Source organism: Mustelus asterias, chromosome 7 (assembly GCF_964213995.1).
Source record: "Mustelus asterias chromosome 7, sMusAst1.hap1.1, whole genome shotgun sequence".
NCBI lineage: Eukaryota > Metazoa > Chordata > Chondrichthyes > Carcharhiniformes > Triakidae > Mustelus > Mustelus asterias.
The window spans coordinates 24,627,417-24,647,528 of NC_135807.1; the positions used below are offsets into that span (position 1 = coordinate 24,627,417).

The following is a 20,112-nucleotide window of genomic DNA, read 5'->3' on the forward strand; positions in this document are numbered from 1 at the left end:
CTTACTGCCTAACCCAATCACCCTTCGCTCTCATTTGTATGCAGCCTAGCTTTCTTTGCTCACTTCAAGATGCATAGTTTCTGATAAATCTGTCAATTTGAAAAATATATTTAAAAACCTCATCTGATGTGCAAAGAAATTTGCTCCATATCTATTCATTTTTTTAAAAATCGCTTTCCAGACAGGGAACACAGACTGGAGGCAGAATCATCCAAAGCTGCATTTATGAATTCCTTAGTGCCCGGCATTTAAAGTAACGTTGAGTGAGATTGGGTTTTTGCTTCTCTCAATTCAGGCTGGAGGTTGGTCATAGAAAGAAAAATGCAATAAAAGGGTGGAATCTTACTAATGATCACATTAGTAGCAGCAATTTTGTAGTTTAGACCATTTAAAAACAGAGGAATCTCATGAGTGTTTCACAATTGAACTAAACTGTTGGGAGGATTATTAGCAGGCCAGCTGCGGATGATTACACATTAAAATATAACATTTGATATATAAAAACAATGGGAGAAATTTTCTGAATATCCTATGATGAGGGCTTTATACAGTTTAATCACCATATTTTTCCTCGCTTGAGTTTTGAAGTAAATTTGTTGAACTTGTGAGTTTAGGTAACATCCTCATCCAACTCAGATTGAGTATCAGGCAGAATGAAGCTAAATCAATGCAAGTGGACAGAATCGTATATTTGGCTGACTGGAATGGTTGTGGTCTGTAAGGAGTCCATGTCCCTTACAAACTCAGACACTATTAGCTTCAAATAGGAAGGAACTTTTTAAATTGGCTCAAAATCTGAATGTTTCAAAGGAAGAAGTTCATAAATGATTGAATATATAACTTGCAAAAAAGGTAAGAATATTTACATATGAGCTCACGTACAAACATACAGATTAGGAGCAGGAGTAGGCCATTCGACGCCTTTGCCAAAATTTTACTGGCATGCCCGCCCCGGTTCCCGCTCGAGGCTCACAGAATGGCATTCTCCGTTGGCCTAGAGTGGGATCCTACAAGCCTCAGGCAGGCGAGGCGGGTAAAATTCCGGCACTTGAGACTATTCCACCATTTGATAAGAACTGATTGTGGCTGAATGCTATTTTCCTGTCTACCCCCAATCACTCTGACTCCATTTGTTAATCAAGATTCTATCCAGTGCAGTCTTAAAAAGATTCAATGACTCTGCCTTCACTGCAATCTGAGGAAGAGAATTCCACACACTAACAGTCCTCTGACAGAAACAATTCTCCTCCCTTGCACCTCTTAATTTACAAGTATTTCTTTGACATTATTTGTGTCTTCTACAATAATAATACCTGCTCAACGCTTCTGCTAATTGCTTATTAATTCTCCATTCTTAATCTCTGGAATCACAGAATCACAGAATACTACAGTACAGAAGAGGCCCTTTGGCCCATCGAGTCTGCACCGATGCATTAAAGGCCCTGACCTGCCCACCTAATCCCACTTGCCAGCACTTGGCCCATAGCCTTGAATGTTATGATGTGCCAAATACTCATCCAGGTACTTTTTAAAGGATGTGAGGCATCCCGCCTCCACCATCCTCCCAGGCAGTGCATTCCAGACCGTCACCACCCTCTGGGTAAAAATGTTTTTCCTCAAATCCCCCCTAAACCTCCCACCCCTCACTTTTAACTTGTGTCCCCTCGTAACTGACCCTTCAACGAAGGGAAACAGCTGCTCCTTATCTATCCAGTCCATGCCCCTCATAATCTTGAACACCTCAATCAGGTCACCCTTCAGTCAGTCTGAGGAAGAGAATTGGCCAAGAGGACCAATTTCTTCCTCCTTATTTTTCTTTAGTCATTCTTTGCTAGTTTTTAAGTTCAATCCGACCTTTTGACCTTCCACTAATCTTCGCACAATTGTGTGCTTTTTCTTTCAATTTCGTTCCTTATTCAGCCACAGATGGTGCATCTTTTTAATAGAATGTTTCTTTCACACTTGAGTATGTCTTTGCTGAATGAATGTTGCAAAATATTCCCTTGAATGCTTAATTTCCATGTCACTTTAGCCAGTTCTGTCTTCATACTCTCACAATAGTCTTAGACCCACTCTTCTCACTCTCAAACTGAATGTAAAATTTAATCATATGAAATAGGAGCAGAAGTAAGCCATTCAGTCCCTCAAGCCTGCTCTGCTATTCATTAAGATCATGGCTAATCTGTTTGTGTTTCAAATTTCACATTCCCATCTATCCCTGATAATCTTTGATTCTCTTGTCTAACAGGAATCTAAGTGTTCAATAAATCTATTCCACCACCTTCTGAGGAAGGGAATTCCAAAGTCGCGCAATGCTCTGAGAAAGAAACCTAATTTCCATCCCAAAAGAACAATGCCCCCTAATTCTGGACTCATCCAGAAGAGGAAATATCGGCCGCGATTCTCCCACAAGTGCAAAATTGGCGGGAAAACTGTTCTAAATCCCGACTATTTTGTCAGTTCAGCTTCTCACCCGAATCTGCGCGCTCGGTGCACTGCAAAGGTCCCAGTTATGAATATCATTAAAAACACAGGGGGGTGGGGCCTATTCGCAGCGGAGTCTGACAGTTCTGGAACTCTGCGCATGCGCAGTGGTCCCGATCTGTCAGTCTCCCCGTTTGCTGACAAGCTTGATCACTGGTCAGCCCGGGACCCCCACAATGCTGCCCCTCTAGCCCCCGCCCCCCCCCCCCACCCCCACGGCCCGAACGCAGCCTCCACAGCAATTCCCAGGCCTGGCCTGAACCCCCCCACTGCCCCAGATGTCCAGCCCAATACCCCCCAGCAGTGGTGATCCCCCCACCCTCCTCACCCCAGCAGACTCCCCCCACCCCCACCCTCCCCGCCCACTGACTCCCCCCGGAGTCAGACCACCCCCCCGGGGGCAGGCCCCTCCCGGCAGACCACTCCCTCCCCCAGCCTGTCCCAATCGCTGCCCTCCCTCCATTCCAGTCTGATCCCAATTAGAGTGGTAGCAGGACTCCCCCCCCCCCCCCCCCCCCACCTCCACCGATCAATAGGCCCCGCCCCCTCAGCACTGCCCAATGCCTGGTGGGCAGTGCCAAGGTGCCCGCTGGGCATGGGCACTTTGCCCCTTGGGCAATGCCAGGGGGCACAGGCTGGCATTGCCAGGGTGCCCATGCTGAGGGGACACCACACCCCGCCGCCTGACCTCCTGGCGGGCCCCGATTGCTCCCCTTCATTCCGGCAGGGTCTCCCGCTCGCTCCACGAACATGGGGAACTGGTCTAAACCCTGCCAGAATGAAGTGCTCCTGGCGGGGTGGGAGATTCAATTGGGACTGGTAAGTTCCCAATAATTATATTCAAACTACATTTAAAACATATTAAAAACAGATTTGAATGACTTACCAGCCTTCCCGCTGGTTTCCAGCGTGGGCTGACTGGCGACTGTTCGCCGGCTCTGGGAGATGCGCATGCGTTCCCGGCGCATGCGCAAATCCCGGAACGAGGCCGGCGACGCACACCTCCCACCGCGACCCACCAGAAAAGTTGTGGGTCGCGATGGGAGGATCGCGGCCATCATTTCCACCTCTACTTTGTCAAAACAAGGAGACCAAAACTACACAGTATTCAAGGTGCAGTCTCAACAGTGCCCTGTATACATGAAGGATACCATCCTTACTTTGATTCCTCACATAATAAAGGATAATTTATGCATGAGAACACATGGATCCCTCTGCAGCTTGGAATTCTGGAGTCGTTCTTTGTTTAAGTAATATTCTGCCTTTTTATTCTTCCCGCCAAAGTGAACAACTTCACATTTTCCACATTATCCTTCATTTGCCAGATTTTTGCCGACTCACTCAACCTATCTATAATCATGTGCAGCATCCTTGTGTCCACTTCACAACATATCTTCCTGCTTATCTTTCCATCATCTGCAAATTTAGCGACCATGTCTTCACTCCCCTCATCTAAGTCATAAATTGTAAAGATTTGAGGCTATTGCACTGTCAGTATGTTACCACCTAAACTTGAATTTTTATTTTCCGTATTAACCTTTCATGTGGCACCTTATCAAATGCCATCTGGAAATCCAAGTACCATACATCTACAGGCTCCCCATTATCCATAGAGTATATTACTCCATCATTGAACAGCAATAAATTGGTGAAACATAATTTCCCTTTCATAAAACCATGTTCACTGTTCCTGATTACATTAAATTTTTCTAAGTTCTCAGTTATAACCTCCTTAGTGGTTGATTCGAGCACCTTCCTTGAACCAGATGTCAAGCTAACTGGTCTATTGTTTCCTCTTCTCTGCCTCCCTCCCTTTTTCAATTGAGAGATTGCATTTGCTACTCTCCAGTCTGATGGCATCTATCCAGAATCCAGTGAATTTTAGAAAATTAACACCAACACACCTACTGTCCTTTTGGCCACCCCTCTTAAGCACGTAAGAAGTCTCACAACACCATGTTAAAGTCCAACAGGTTTATTTGGCAGCACAAGCTTTCAGAGTCTCGCTCCTTCTTCAGGTGAGTGAGGAGTTGTGTTCACAAACAGGGCATATACAGACACAAACTCAATTTACAAGATAATGGTTGAAATGCGAATCTTTACAGGTAATCAAGTCTTAAAGGTACAGACAATGTGAATGGAGAGAGGGTTAAGCACAGGTTAAAGAGGTGTCCAGCCAGGACAGTTCGTGAGTCACGGGCATTCAGCCTCTGATCTTCGGGTAAGTGTTCTCCAAGACGGCCTTCACGACACTCGACAACGCAGAATCGCTGAGCAGAAACTGATAGCCAAGTTCCGCACACATGAGGACAGCCTCAACTGGGATCTTGGGTTCATGTCACACTATCTGTAACCCCCACGACTTGCCTGGGCTTGCAACATCTCACTAACTGTCCTGGCTGGAAACAATACACACCTCTTTAACCTGTGCTTGGCCCTCTCTCCACTCACATTGTCTGTACCTTTAAGACTTGATTACCTGCAAAGACTCGCATTCCAATCATTATCTTGTAAATTGAGTTTGTGTCTGTATATGCCCTGTTTGTGAACACAACTCCTCACTCACCTGAAGAAGGAGCAAGACTTCGAAAGCTTGTGCTGCCAAATAAACCTGTTGGACTTTAACCTGGTGTTGTAAGACTTCTTACTATGCTTACCCCAGTCCAACGCCAGCATCTCCACACCACCTCTTTTGAGGCCCGAGACTTGTCAACCTGTGGCTCCATTAGTTTGCCACAGTGATGATAATTTCACCAAGTCCCTCTCTTCTAACGAGCTCCTGATTTACGGAAGTTACTGGATAATGTTTTGTACCTTCTATCGTAAAAACAGAAGCAAAATCCTTGTTCATTTCATCTGCCATTTCCTTATTATCTACTATTAACTTCCCACTGTCACTCTGTATAGGACCAATATGCACTTTACTTACTCTCATCCTTTCTAATTAGAGTCATAGAGGTTTACAGCATGGAAACAGGCCCTTCGGCCCAACTTGTCCATGCTTCCCTTTTTAATTACTAAACTAGTCCCAATTGCCCACATTTGGCCCACATCCCTTTATACCCATCTTACCCATGTAATTGTCTAAATGCTTTTTAAAGACAAAATTGTACCCGCCTCTACTACTACCTCTGGCAACTTGTTTCATACGCTCACCTCCCTCTGTGAAAAAATTGCCCCTCTGGAACCTTTTGTATTTCTCCCCTCTCCCCTTAAACCTGTGCCCTCTAGTTTTAGACTCCCCTACCTTTGGGAAAATATGTTGACTATCTAGCTGATCTGTGCCCCTCATTATTTTATAGACCTCTTTTTAATACCTGCAGAAACTCTTTCTATCTGTTTTTCCATTCATAGCCTGTTTCCTCTCATACTCTAACCATATCCTGATTATCCCTTCAGTCATTCTCTGCCATTCTTTACATTCTGACCAAACATCTGACCTGCTATTCATCTTTGTGCACTTACATGCTCTATCCTCAACTTCCTTTTATTGTAGAAATATGCTTATTCTGAATATTAATGTTATGATGTCATGTTATGCCTGCAGGCTCCTGCACTATGAGTTATTTAATTTATTCAATCTTATTGCACATTATGAAGTTTAGAAAAGCCTGCTCTCTGGTTGACTTTAGAATGTGCTGCTCCAGAAAACGATTCTGAAAACACTATGAGCTCACCATCCAGGCTACCTCTGCCAATCTGTTTCATTCAATCTATATGCAGACTATATTCACCGATGATTATACAAGTACCTTTCTTACAAGTCCCCATTATTTCTTCCTGCGTACTCTATCATACTGTCCTATATTCATTTTTGGGGAATCTATAAAGGACTCCCACATCTAACTTCTTACTTTTCCTATTTCTTATCCAAACTGATTCTATATCTTCATATTTAGAACTAAGTCCACCTGATAGAATCATGGATCCCTACAGTACAGAAGGAGGCCATTCAGCCCATTGAGTATGCACCGAAAAACATCCAACCCAAGCCCTATCCCTGTTACCCTACGTATTTACTCAGCTAATCCCCCTGACACTAAGGGGAAATTTATCATGGCCAATCAGCCTAACCCACACATCTTTGGATTGTGGGAAGAAACCGGAGCACCTGGAGGAAACCCACGCATCACGGGGTGAACGTGCAAACTCCACACAGTCACCTGAGGCCACAATTAATCCCCAGTCCCTGGCACTGAGACAGCAGTGCTAACCACTGAGCCACCATGCCGCCCATCTGTCACTTTTGTACTAATGTCATGTTTAATTAACAGAGCTATCCCTCCTTTATCTAGCTTCCTCTCCATCCAAAAATGTCATGTACCCATGAATTCTGGCCTAAGCCTTTGTTATCTTGCAACCATGTCTCTGCAATGGCTTTCAGATCACATGTATTTATTTCTATTTGAGCTGTTAGTTCATCTATTTTGTTAAACTGCTATGCGCAGTACCAAGGCTTTAGTTCTGTCTTTTTGCTATTTTTCCAAAGATTGGCCTTTTCTGCTGATGCATTCTTATGTTTATACGATTATCATTACATTTATTATCATCTTGCCCTCTTGCCTTGCCCTTTCCCTTTAATTTACCACATCGCCCCTTATATGATCCCAACACTAACCACCTCAATTTAGTTAAAGCCCGGTCTAAAGCCCTAATTAAATGGCTTGCCATCACATTGGATCCAGCACAGATCTGGTCGAAGTCAACCCAATGGCTCAGCTTCCATTTTCCCCAGTATTGATGCCAGCTGAATAAGTTAGCTATTTACCTCATTGCAACACCTATTCAGGGACTATTTATGAAAGCAGGTAAAGGCATTCTATTTCCCATCTTCACCAAAATATCCATCTCTTTACCCAAGTACTCTTCAACACTGGGATGGTCATGTGAACAACTGTGAAGAATGATGGGCTGATCATAGATTATATACCAATCTCCAATCCAAAGTTACCCACTGCTCTTCAGTTACTAACTTTCAGCTCCTTGGTTGAGTTTTCCTGTGGTTTTTGACACAAGTGGAGCCAATTGTATGATGCACCTTCCCTTGTAACAAGTGTGTCCCCCTAATTTTATCAGCACAGAACAAGTTCCCAAATCAAGAGCAAGGCAAAAAAAAATCTAAACAAACTCCTTTAGTAACTCCCTGATATTTGTTTTAAATAAGGGATATTGATGGCGAGACTTTAGAGTTGAAGTCACCCTTTGTAATATTGGTATTTGTTGTAAAAGCACCTTTGTGTGAAATTCAATTAAGTGCTGTTGTAACAAATATACTAACCTGGTTCAACAAATCAATACCTCCATCAAAATGAACTGTAGAATTTCAAACAAGTGTGTCAGCTATTATCGCAGTGTGACTTCAGATCCTTCTTTGGACTGTGTTCACCCAGTAAATATGTTATGCTATATTTTGGGAGGGCAAGAGATATGATTACAGATCAAGGAGCTGTATGGTCACACAATATTGGAAAAATCCTGTTTTTGAATTTTGAATTATAAAGGTGCAGTAAAAATGTGACAATCCACTAGGTTTTTCCCCAGGTCAATAAAGTGCTTCACAAAAACAAATCACAAGAGAAACAAACATTCCTACCTTTTCCTAAGCATTCATCTACATATTTAGCTTAATTCTCATATTCATGAAAGCAAATTTAGTAGTGGGGCATTGCTTCATGACAAATTGTCCCTTCGCACCCCTGTAACCTGGTCAGCTTTCCATTGCATCAAAATAATTTTTCACTTGAGAAGGAATGCATACAACTGCTTCTTTCATCTTCCAGCTCAATGAGGAACATCAAGATGCCAGTCTCCCATTCTATTAATTGTTAAAAAGCAATCCCTGTGGCTTTGCTATGTCCCTTTTCCATCTCTGGCATCCCTTTGAGCAATACTACATCAAAGACAAGAGTACTTCCTAGACTCCTTACTTATGCATTGACCTGTCTGTGGGAGGTATCAGTTAAATGGACCTTGTTAGTCCTGCCATTTCCATGCAGGTCCTATTCACCCAGCCTCTCCCATGACACAAAACAATTGCTGACCGGCATCCAGGGAAGAGGACATTGTCATTCAGCCACACATTCAATGTTCTCAAGGTGGAAGGTGCAAGTCTTTTTTTTATCCAATGCCAAATAGCATGATGCAATGAATGGGAGAATTGAGTGCTAAGCTGCTCTGTGACTCCTGAAGAATGATGTGGAGATGCCGGCGTTGGACTGGGGTGAACACAGTAAGAAGTCTCACAACACCAGGTTAAAGTCCAACAGGTTTATTTGGTAGCAAATACCATAAGCTTTCGGAGCACTGCTCCAAGGAGCAGTGTTGTGAGACTTCTTACTCCTGAAGAATGCCATGGGACATTTGGTTTAGATTTCCTTAGATTCCTGGAGAGAAAAGCTTCAAAATGTGAACACAATTTATATATTGATCTTAACTGAGTAGAAGTTTGTCTTACTTTCCCTTTTGAGCTAAAGTAAGTTAGATTGTAACCTTTTGATTGCAGAGTTTATTTCTCTGCAGGTAAATTCATATGAAATGTGACTGCAACACCATTATTGGCACAAATCAATAATTAAACAAGTTTCCTCAGACTGATTGTAAAAGTAAAGGATAATATTAATACTCAAAATATTTTTATAATGTACTTCAGTTTTACTAGGTTATTTAAAACCCTTAATCTGTTCATAACTTCTAAATGTCCTGTATACAAAAAGCAGGATAAATCCAATCTGGCCAATTACTGACTAATCAGTCTACTCTCAATCATCAGTAAAGTGATGGAAGGGGTTATCAACAGTGCTATCAAGCAGCACCTGCTCTGCAATAACCTGCTCAATGACGCCCAACTTGGGTTTCACCAGGGTCACTCGGCTCCTGACCTCATTGCAGCCTTGGTTCAAACATGGATGAAAGAGCTGAATTCCAGAGGTGTGGTGAGAGTGACAGCCCTTGACATCAAGGCTGCATTCGACCGAGTGTGGCATCAAGGAGCCCTAGCGAAACTGGAATCAATGGGTATCAGGGGGCAAACACTCCACTGGTTGGAGTCATACCTGGGACATAGGAAGATGGTTGTGGTTGTGGAGGGTCAGTCACCTTAGGTCCACGACATCTCTGCAGGAGTCCCTCAGGGGAGTGTCCTAGGCCCAACAATCTTCAGCTGCTTCATTAACCTTCCCTCCATCAAAAGGTCAGAAGTGGGGATGTTCGCCGATGATTGCATGATGTTCAACACCATGCGCGACTCCTCAGATACTGAATCATCCATGTTCAAATGCAACAGGATCTGGACAATATCCAGGCTTGGGCTGACAAGTGGCAAATAACATTCGCGCCAGGCAAATGCCAGGCAATGATCATCACCAATAAGAGACATTCTAACCACCGCCCCTTAACATTCAATGGTGTAACAACCATCACTGAATCCCCCACTGTCAACATCCTTGGGGTTACATTGATGAGAAACTCAACTGGACTCACAACATACACACAGCGGCTACAAGAGCAGGTCAGAGGCTAGGAATACTGCGGTGAGTAACTTACCTCCTGACTCCCCAGAGCCTATCTGCCAATTATAAGGCACAAGTCAGGAGTGTGATGGAATACTCCCCACTTGCCTGGATGGGTGCAGCTCCAACGACACTCAAGAAGCTTGGCACTATCCAGGACAAAGCAGCCCGCTTGATTGGCATCACATCTACAAACATTCAATTCCTCCACCACCAACGCTCAGTAGCAGCAGTGTGTACTATCTACAAGATGCACTGAAGCAATTCACCAAAGATCCTTAGACAGCACCTTCCAAACCCATGACCACTTCCATCTAGAAGGACAAGGGCAGCAGACACCACCATCTGTAAGTTCCCCTCCAAGCCACTCACCATCCTGACTTGGAAATATATCATCATTCCTTCGCAGTCGCTGGGTCAAAATCCTGGAATTTCCTCTCTAAAGGCATTGTGGGTCAGCCCACAGAATGTGGACTACAGCGATTCAAGATGGCAGCTCACCACCACCTTCTCAAGGGTAACTAGGGATGGGCAATAAATGTTGGCCAACAAGCGACGCCCATGTCCCACGAATGAATAATAAAAAAAATAAATGTTGTTCTCTTATCCTTCCAAAAGGTCATGTGGATGTAGTCTAAACAATATTGTTGGCAATAATACCAGATGGATACCCTTTCCCCTTATTTAGTGTGGGTATTAACATTTGACTATCCTGCTCACAGGCTAAATTTCAGTCTTGGCTAAATCGTAGTGCACTTAGCTCGAAGTAGTAAGGTTTTGGGCTATGATTAACAAAAGAGGGAAGAAATAGCATATAACTAAAGAAAGGAGCAGACAAAAGTGTCAGGAAAGATGTAGATCCAGAGGACTGGGGTAGATATAAAAAAAAAGGAAAGGAAAACAGAACTTGAGTATTGCTGAAAAGGGAGACATGTTGTTGACGCTTTTCATCTTGCACACATCAGGACAAATACAATAATACCAAATTTCAAATTATTGCAACAATTTATAGCTGATTGGTTGGAAAGGCCACTCTGGCCAAGTTGTTGTCATAGAGCGAACAGTGGGGAACCACTGGCTCCCCAAGGCTCTGGGCAATTCAGAGAAGGAAAAAAGCTTGATCATATTCCTTTTAATTGCAAAGAATGAGTTCTTGTATATGAATGTGTACAAATGAGCCACATTACGAGCTCAACTGATAATCTTAAATATATTGTTAGAGTAGTTATTAACACACTCAGGATTGTTCAGCAAGTGCTGTCCAATTTCACAATCACATCTAACATTGAAGGTTATGTTTACCATACAAACAGGCAATTTCATTTATGAATTTCAGTGTCAGTGCAATGCCAGATGTCTCAATGATTGGCTGATCAAATCAAATAACATTCTCCTTACTCAACCAGCCCAAAACAAAGCATTTACTGTTAGATGTGAGTCACAATGGAGCAACACTTATTGGAAAGTCCTGAGTGTACTAATAGATACATGAACAACTAATTTAAGATAATCAGTCAAGCTCATCACTTGGCTTATTTTTCCACTTTCTAGAACTGATGTATGCAAGAGCCCATTTTTGCAAACTGAAACCATATATTCAAGGCTTGCACCTTTTGAGTTGTAACTATATCGTAGTTCCATCACTGTTGCTGGGTCAAAGTCCTGGAACTCCCTCTCCAACAGCACTGGGCGTTTATCCACACTGCATGGACTAAGCAGCTCAGGAAGGCACCTTCCTAAGGGCATTTGGGAATGGGCAATAAAAATGTGGGCCTTGCTGGCAAAGTTCACATTTTGCTAAAATAGTTTTTAAAAATTGCCCAAAGGCTTGTGGAGCTTATAGTTCCCTTCTGTTTGAGGCATTGCTAAGGAGAAAGCAATCAGTGTTGACTTGCTAACCAATCAGCATCCTTTTTAGTCGTATTATAGTTTGTTGTGATTACTTGAAATTTGGCATTCTTGCATTTGTCCTGATGAATGTAAGATGTAAAGCTTTGACAGCAAGTTTTTCTTTTCAACAATAGAAAAGGAAGTAGAAAAAGTAGGTGCTTCAAAAGGAAATACAAAAATAATTTTGGAAGAAATATCAAGATGACCACAAACTGTTATTACAAATATATTTGAAGATAAATGGTAGTCAAGGGTAAGAGGGCCCTTTAAAAATACAAATTGGGGGCAATATTGTAAATGATATTAAGTAAATGGCAGACCTGTTGAGTAATTGCTTTGTGTTGGCTTTCACATTTGAGGAGTAGTAAAATATACCGATATATTCCATACAAATTACTCGTGACTGGAGGAACAGAACTTAATAATATTAACATAATCAAGGAAATAATGTCGGAGAAAACAACAGTACTAAAGTCTGACACATTCTCAGAACCTGATGGTTTCCTAACCAGACTTTTAAAGGAATTAGGTGAGGTTATTGAATGTTCTTCATTCGTAATCCTCCAAACACCCTCGGTTCTGGAATTGTCCCTTTTGATTGGAGCATTGCAAATGTTACTCCATCATTTTAAGCATCTTGAGAGAAAGAGAATCTGAGAAATTGTAGACCTATTAGTGCACGGTCCATTGTGGCGGAGTTATTAGAATTAAAAATTAAGGACAGAGTGGCAGAATATTCAGAGAAATTTGAGCTGATTAGAGATCCAAAATATGGATTGGTAAAGGATAGATCATGTCCAACAGATCCAATGGAATGTTTTCAGGGAATAACTAAAGTAGTAGACAGGGAAATGGCTGCAAACATTATCTATATAAGCTTCCAAAAGACCTTTAATAAGCTACCAAGATTAAAAGATTAAAGCTCATGGAATTGAAGGCAAATGATCCTGCTTAGGATATTGTTATTAACTAGTAGGAAATACAAGAAGGTTATTAAATTTGTGTTCTAACAGGAAATAAGTAATTAGTGTCATCTCACAAGAACAAAGGAAGTAACTAGTGTCGCCCTACAAGAACAAAGAAAATAATTAGTATCATCCAACAAGAACAAAGGAACAGGGGTAGGCCATTTAGCCCCTTGACGTTTCAGGGATTTAGCAAAGAGTCAATAGGGAGGAGAGAGGTTGTTGTACGGGGGGTGGGTGCGGCGGGGCGGGGGGGGGGGGGGGGGGTGAAATTACAAGGGCTCTCACCTTGAAATCAAAGCCAGTCCATTCCAGAGAGAAATTGGGAGATGCTTCTTCTTGCAAAGGATATTAAAAGTATGGAACACTCTCCCACAAAAAAGAAATAAACACTACATTAATTAGTAATATTAAAAGTAAGATTGACAGGCTATTGAACAGCAAAGTTCAAAGGGATATGAAGCAAAAGGTGGAGTTAGAATACAGGTCACACATGGTCTCACTGAATGAAGGAACAGATTTGAAGATTTGAGTGATCTACTCTTGTTCCTTTATTCCTTTCCTGACGATAGAAGGCATTACCCATTACTCCAGTATGATGTTCCATTTTGACACTTGCCATCTTCATGGCTTTTCTGAGCAAAATTGTCAATTTGTTCCCAACTTGTGCTAAATTTTAGGTCATTTCCTCTGAAATAGTGTGTCCTGTATTGCTGGATGAGAGCTATTTAAACTATTTTTACACAGCATCCTCTGTAGCCAGGCGGTATAGGATTTTTAAAAATTCATTCGTGGGACATGGGCATTGCTGACTGGCCAGCATTTATTGCCCATCCCTAGTTGCCCTTGAGAAGGTGGTGGTGAGCTGCCTTCTTGGATCGCTGCAGTCCATATTCTGTGGGTTGACCCACAATGCCATTAGGAAGGGAATTCCAGGATTTCGACCCAGCGACTTCAAAGGAACGGCGATATATTTCCAAGTCAGGAAATGGCCTGGTGGGGAACTTGCAGGTGGTGGTGTTCCCATTTATATGCTGTCCTTGTCCTTCTAGATGGAAGTGGTCGTGGGTTTGGAAGGAACTGTCTAAGGATCTTTGGTGAATTGCCAGTATTGACCAATGAAGGCACCCAGCCCCTTATATACTGCTTTGCACCAGTGTTTAGATCAGGATAGTGTTCTATTCATGGATAATTCAGTTAGAAATAGGGAGGAGGATCATAGAAATTTACTGAACAGAAGGAAGCCATTTGGCCTATCATTTGGGTGCTGATGGAAAAAGGGGAGGCAATGACTTTGTGGTATTATCACTGGACTCGTAATCCAGACACCCAGAGTAATGCTCTGGGGACCCAGGTTGGAATCCCACCATGGCAGATGGTGAAGTTTGAATTCAATAAAAACCTGGATTAAAAGTCTAATAATGATCACAAAACTATTGTCAATGGCTGTAAAAACCCATCTGGTTCACCAATGCCCTTTAGGGAAAGAAATCTGCCATCTGGTCCACATGTGACTCTAGACCCAATGTGGTTGACTCTTAAATGCCTCTGAAATATCCTAGCAAGTCACTCAATTCAGGAGCGATTATGTCACAAATATGTCACAAATAGTGATGCCCACATCCCGTGAATGAAAACAAAGTGATATCCAACCTCCGCTGACTTTTCAACCTTTGGTCCGTAACTTTGTGGTTACTTTTTAGCAATGAGAGTTTCTTCCTCAGCTGCCTCAGTGAGTTTCCACACCAATATCTGGGTAAAATATTTATCTTCAAGCCACCTCTAACTCTTTTACCAATTACTTCAAATCATGCCCTCGAATGATTAATCTCTCTACCAAGGGAACATGGTCTTTCCTAACTACACCATCTCACCCCTCATTAATTTATACACCTCAATTAACCTCCTGTCAGCCCCCTCTGCCCCAAAAAGATCATTAGATCGTAGCAAAGAGGAGCAGGCCCATCAAACCTGCTCCACCATTCAATAAGATCATGCTTGATCTGGTTGTGACTTTAACTCCATTTTCTTCCCTGTTCCCCCATAGCCCTTGACTTTTTTTGTGGATCAAAAATCTGCCTAACTCGGCCTTGAGCAGATTCAATTACCCAGCTTCCTCTGTGGAAAAGAATGCCAAAGACCCTGAGAGAAGAAATTCCTCCTCATCCCTCTCAAGTGGGCGATTCTATGGGTAGGATTTTCCAGCCTCGCTCGCCCCGAAACCGAAAAATCTCACCCAAGGTCAATGAGCCTTTCCATGGTCCGCCCCTTGCCTGCTCCAATTCCCATGGCGGGTGGGACGGTAAAATTTTCCCCTTTATCTTTAAATTGTGCCTCCGAGTCCTGGATTCCCTCATGAGAAGAAACATGCTCTCAGCACCTAGCCTGTCAACTCCCCTAGAATCTTTTATGTTTCAATAAGATCACTTCTCATTCCTCTAAACTCCCAAAGGATATATGCCCAAACTGTTTAACCTTTCTTTGTAAGCCAACCCCTTCATTACAGGTATCAGCCTGGTGAACCTTCTCTGGACTGCTTCCAATGCAAGTATATCTCATCTTGAGGAAGAAGACCAAAACTGTATACGATACTCCCAAGTTCCAATCTCACCAATGTCCTGTCCTGCCAGGTATCAAGAGTTCCCTACTTTAATCCTCCATGCTTCTTGCAACAAAGACCAAGATTCCATTTCTTCCTAATTATTGGCTGTACCTGGATGCAAACTTTTTATTGTTTATAAGGATACCTCTGTAATACAACACTCTGCAGTCTCTCTATTTAAATAATATTCTATTTTTCTATTCTTGCTAAAGTGGACAAGTTTGCATTTTCCCACATTATACTTCATCTGCCAAATCCTTTTACCAATTACTTCAAATCATGCCCATGAATGATTAACATCTCTACTAAGGGAAATTGGTCCTTCCTAACCACACCATCTCACCCCTCATTAGTTTATACACCTCAATTAATCTCCCCTCAGTCTCCTCTGTTCCAAAAAGATCATTACATTATAAGAAATAAGAGCTGGCCCATCGAACCTACTCCACCATGCCTGATCTGTTTGTGACCTTAACTCCACTTTCTGCTCTGTTTTCCACTCACTTGTCCTATCAGTACCCTTTGTAGACACTTTTTATCCTCCTCAGAACTTGTTTTCCTACCTGTTTGTGTATCATCAGCAAAATTTAGCTACAAAGCATTCAGTCCCTTCATCCAAAACATATAGATTGCAAAGAGTTAAAACTCCAGCACCGATCTCTGTGACACTCCACTAGTTACAGCTTTCCACTTGGAAATGACAAACTTCTGCTCAAAAGTGAAGTTTCTGACCTCAACGGTGATGAAAGAAATAATAACGTAGGTAACACCAAACTCATCTTTTAAAAGCTTGAAGATCGTGGGCGGAAAAGAACATTGAAAGAAGCAAGGATTCTCACAAAGTAGATATCCTGGAAAAGAATAAGTTGAGTAGGAGGCTGGGCATCAATTTGCATTTCACCCACCTTCTTATAAGACGTTAGAAGCCCGCAACAAAATATGGTACATTATGTTGTCATCATTATATTCTGCCGTGCTTGGAGTAATGAAATCAAGGCCTACTAATGAATAATAACCCATCTTTTGAGAACTCAAAGCAGAGCGTCAAGACTCACTGTGCAGCAGAATACTGAGGTGAAAAAAACAGAAGAAAGGACAAATTATATTAGGTAGCCATTAATGTGTCATTTAAATCTAACCTAAGCCTTTAAAATATCAAAGACAAATGGGAAAGTAAGATTGAGGCAGGGGCAAAATGCTCTCAGTTTTGAGATTGAGGACATCAATAAGTTAGGGTCGGATAATGTGCAGTTTTTCCTGCTTTAAGTGATTTCATTGTGAAACTGTAATCCTTAAGATGCTTGAAGTGAAAGCAAAGGTTATTTACACAAGCCATTGCCTTGCCATAGCATATGGACGCTATAATTCCAGAAGCCAGTCACTGAGGTCAATAGACTACAGGAAACACCAAGATGTTGACGGTTTCCATCGCTATGGATACTCCTTATCTCAGACAGGTAAGTGGTGAAACGCAAAGTCGTTCTTCAATACTAACCCTCTCTACAGCCCATTGTATGTCTGCCAAAGCTTTCACTGCGAAGCTGCTTCACTATGCTGCTCTATCACCTCTTAAACCTGCATGACCTTTCCTTTTTTGTTTTCCATACCTTGCTGTAAGTGGAATATTGTGTATCCAAGCTGATTTCTAAAGAGGATTTTTTTAAAATCACACATACTTTCAGTTTGAAATATAATGTGACCCCGGGAAGGGAATAACTCAAGCCTTAATATTTTATTGCAGGACTTAATGGACACCCGTGGACAATTAGTGGGTTAGGATTCAGTCACAAACTGGAAATCCTCACTATAATTTGGATTGGTAAATTATAAATGGATAGCTGGAAAGTCAGTGGTGTTTCTACTTCAAGTCAATTTTGATTAGAATTTCACCCCATTTAAAAAAAGAATCACATGTATCCTGCACACAATATTAGCAGATTACCAACTAATTTACTGTGTTAAATGCACATGAAAGGGTTTGAACCCTTCTGAATATGACCGTCAACTGTGAAGTTAAATTCATAAGCAGTGTAAAGACTTGGGATCTTTTTGAAGTCTTAACCAATTTAAATTTCAGAACTATTTATATAGTGCCTTTTATCATCACCAAATACTTCAGAAGGAGGCTCGGAAAGTAAGCTTTCACCCAGTGCTGAATGGTGGCCCTCTGGTTTCTAAGTCAAATAAGGTCCCATCTTCCAATACATGAGCTCAAAATCTAGATTGATAACTCCAGTATACTCCTGAGTGAGTGCTGCACTGCTGGAGGGGATGTCTTTCAGATGGGATGTTAAACCAAGGCTTCACCCACTTTCTTAAGTGGATGTGAAAGCTCCCATGGCACTATTTTGAAAAAAAATGTGTCAGCACAATGTCTGGTGAATGGAGCAGGTGTGAAGTTGCTCCTGTGACAGAGAGTAGTGGTGGATGGTTTGTTTTCAGAAGTGGAAGAAAACTCATTGGTGTCCCCCAGGAGTGGATATTAGGACAACTGCTCTGTCTGATCAGGGTCAGCCATCAGGACTTGAACATACGCGACATAATTTTAAAGTTTGCAGATGACACAACGCTAAGAAATATCATAAACAGTGAGGAGAATAAGGACAACTTTAAGGAGACATACAAAAGCAACATATTGCAGATACTGGAAACTTGAGATTAAAAACTGAAAAATACTGGAAATACTTATCAGTTCCGGCAGTACCTGTGGAGAGAGAAACCAAGTTAATGACCGGAATATAGTGCTGGCCAGGGTGGGGAGGGGTGGTGGTTCTGAGAAGTGAAGTTTCAAGCTCCCCTCGCGGGGCTAGAAGTGCCAAATTCTTCCGGCGACTGGTTGGAAGGAGGTCAGCAGTGCCCGTGGCACAGGGTGGGGAACGAAGTGCAATGGCTTTGAATACTTACTGAAACACAGACTTTTGCCGATTAAATGCCACCATTGTGATTTAAAGTTGGAGACAGAAAGAAAAGACCAAGCTTCACTTTCAAGATTGGCAAAAGATGGCATGGAATTTGCGAGGCGATGTTTGAGTTGGAAGTGGAGCTGGTTGGAGCTGTCGTGGTGTGACCGGCAGCATTTGCTGGAAGCGGGAGGGGAGGGGAAGGAGACTTGAAAGGAGAATGGATCAGGTTGAGGGTGATTGAGGGAAGATCAAAGGCGATCGGGGAAGGTTGAGGAACATTGAGCGGCGGTCTAGGGTCATTGTGAGAGCAAGACCAAGGTGTGATTGAAGAACATTAGAATTTGGTTGAAGAATCACCACTTGTCCACAGGCGTAAGCTTTTGGTTGAATGCCAGGTCGCTAGTGGCAGACACGGATTCTGCCCTCTGTTCAATTTTTGGAGGCAAAATTGGGCTTGTCCGCCCAAAATTCCTGGAACCTCAGGTGGAGGAGGAACAGCACAGGACAACAGGAGGCAGAAAGCCAGCAAGGGGTGTGACCGGACACTGAGGCTGGTCAGTATGGAGGCAACTGGGGACAGTGCAATTATGAAGGACAGCATAGAGTCTATTGCAGTCTCCGTAACTGTCTGAAGATGATCTAAGAGGCAATACCAATGACAGCTGAGGATGCCTGGGGAACCTGTGTGCTCTACTTCAGCGCAACCTGCCAACCTTTGGACCAGGAGGGGACCCAATGGCAGTTGCTTTAAAAATCACTGCAACACTGAATCTCTACTCACTCCAGGGCACCACAGATGACCTGTCTCGCATTTCACATACATCACTGCATCACAGAGGTTACAACTGTGTTGTTCAAAAGGGTCAAGGAGTTTGAGTGTGTGTTAGTACAGATCCAGAAAGGAAGGCCATAAGATCAGTGAACTTCAGTAGCCTTTTCATAGATGCAAGGGATAATCAACTGCATGCATGTGGCAATCAGAATTCCCTTGGACCAATCTATGTGGTACATGTAGGATTAAAGTGGGCCTGAGTACCACCCACATAGTGACGTAAGAAAGCACATGACCTGCACCCAGGGTCAGTCGAATTTTGGATAAAGCAATGTGTAACAGCAAGCATGTACCCTTTACTATATATTGGTAAATCGTTCTAAGAATTAATGAAGGCTTACGGTTAGCCAATGTATGACCGTGAAGACTTTTTTAGATACTACTGAACTGAAACCAATGCCATACAACAATCTGCAAGCTTCACAGACAGAAAGAATATCTCTTCCATTTGTGTGCAATGGGTGTGCAGCTGCAGGCAATGTATCCTCCAGGTGGCTTCTGGGTTTCCAGGCTGCCCTCCTGATGCATACATTCTTCCCACCTCCCAAATATCACAGCAAACCCCGATGGGGATGGACTCTGAGTGACAGGGGCTCTCCGCTCAAAAGCTGGTTAATGATACCAGTCAAAACCATTGAGCTCATAGCTCGAGTTATAATCATACTCAGCACTCTGCACAACCTCATGCCATAGAGAGGGGAGGACTGGCCAGCTGCAGACATAGAAGAATCACACTGTTCATCAGATGAAAATCATGGCAAAGATGCAGGAATGCTTGCACTGTTGGCATTTCAGCATCAGATGCCAAGTCGATGGAGAGAAGCACAAGTGAGGCCCATGAATCACTCATTCTCAACACGATGTCTTTGAAATTCAATAACTAGACTTTATACCCATACATATCCACGGCATGAAATCACCAGTGAAG

At 42.6% G+C, this 20,112-nt stretch overlaps 1 protein-coding gene across 1 annotated transcript in view; it reads left to right on the forward strand.

The window, feature by feature from the left end:
* adgrb1a (adhesion G protein-coupled receptor B1a) overlaps positions 1-20,112 on the forward strand; it is a 650,625-nt gene that overhangs the window by 174,102 nt on the left and 456,411 nt on the right. Inside the window, exon 8 of the mRNA XM_078216994.1 lies at positions 16,799-16,906. Coding sequence (XP_078073120.1) covers positions 16,799-16,906 — 108 coding nt within the window. The remainder of the gene's footprint in view (positions 1-16,798; positions 16,907-20,112) is intronic.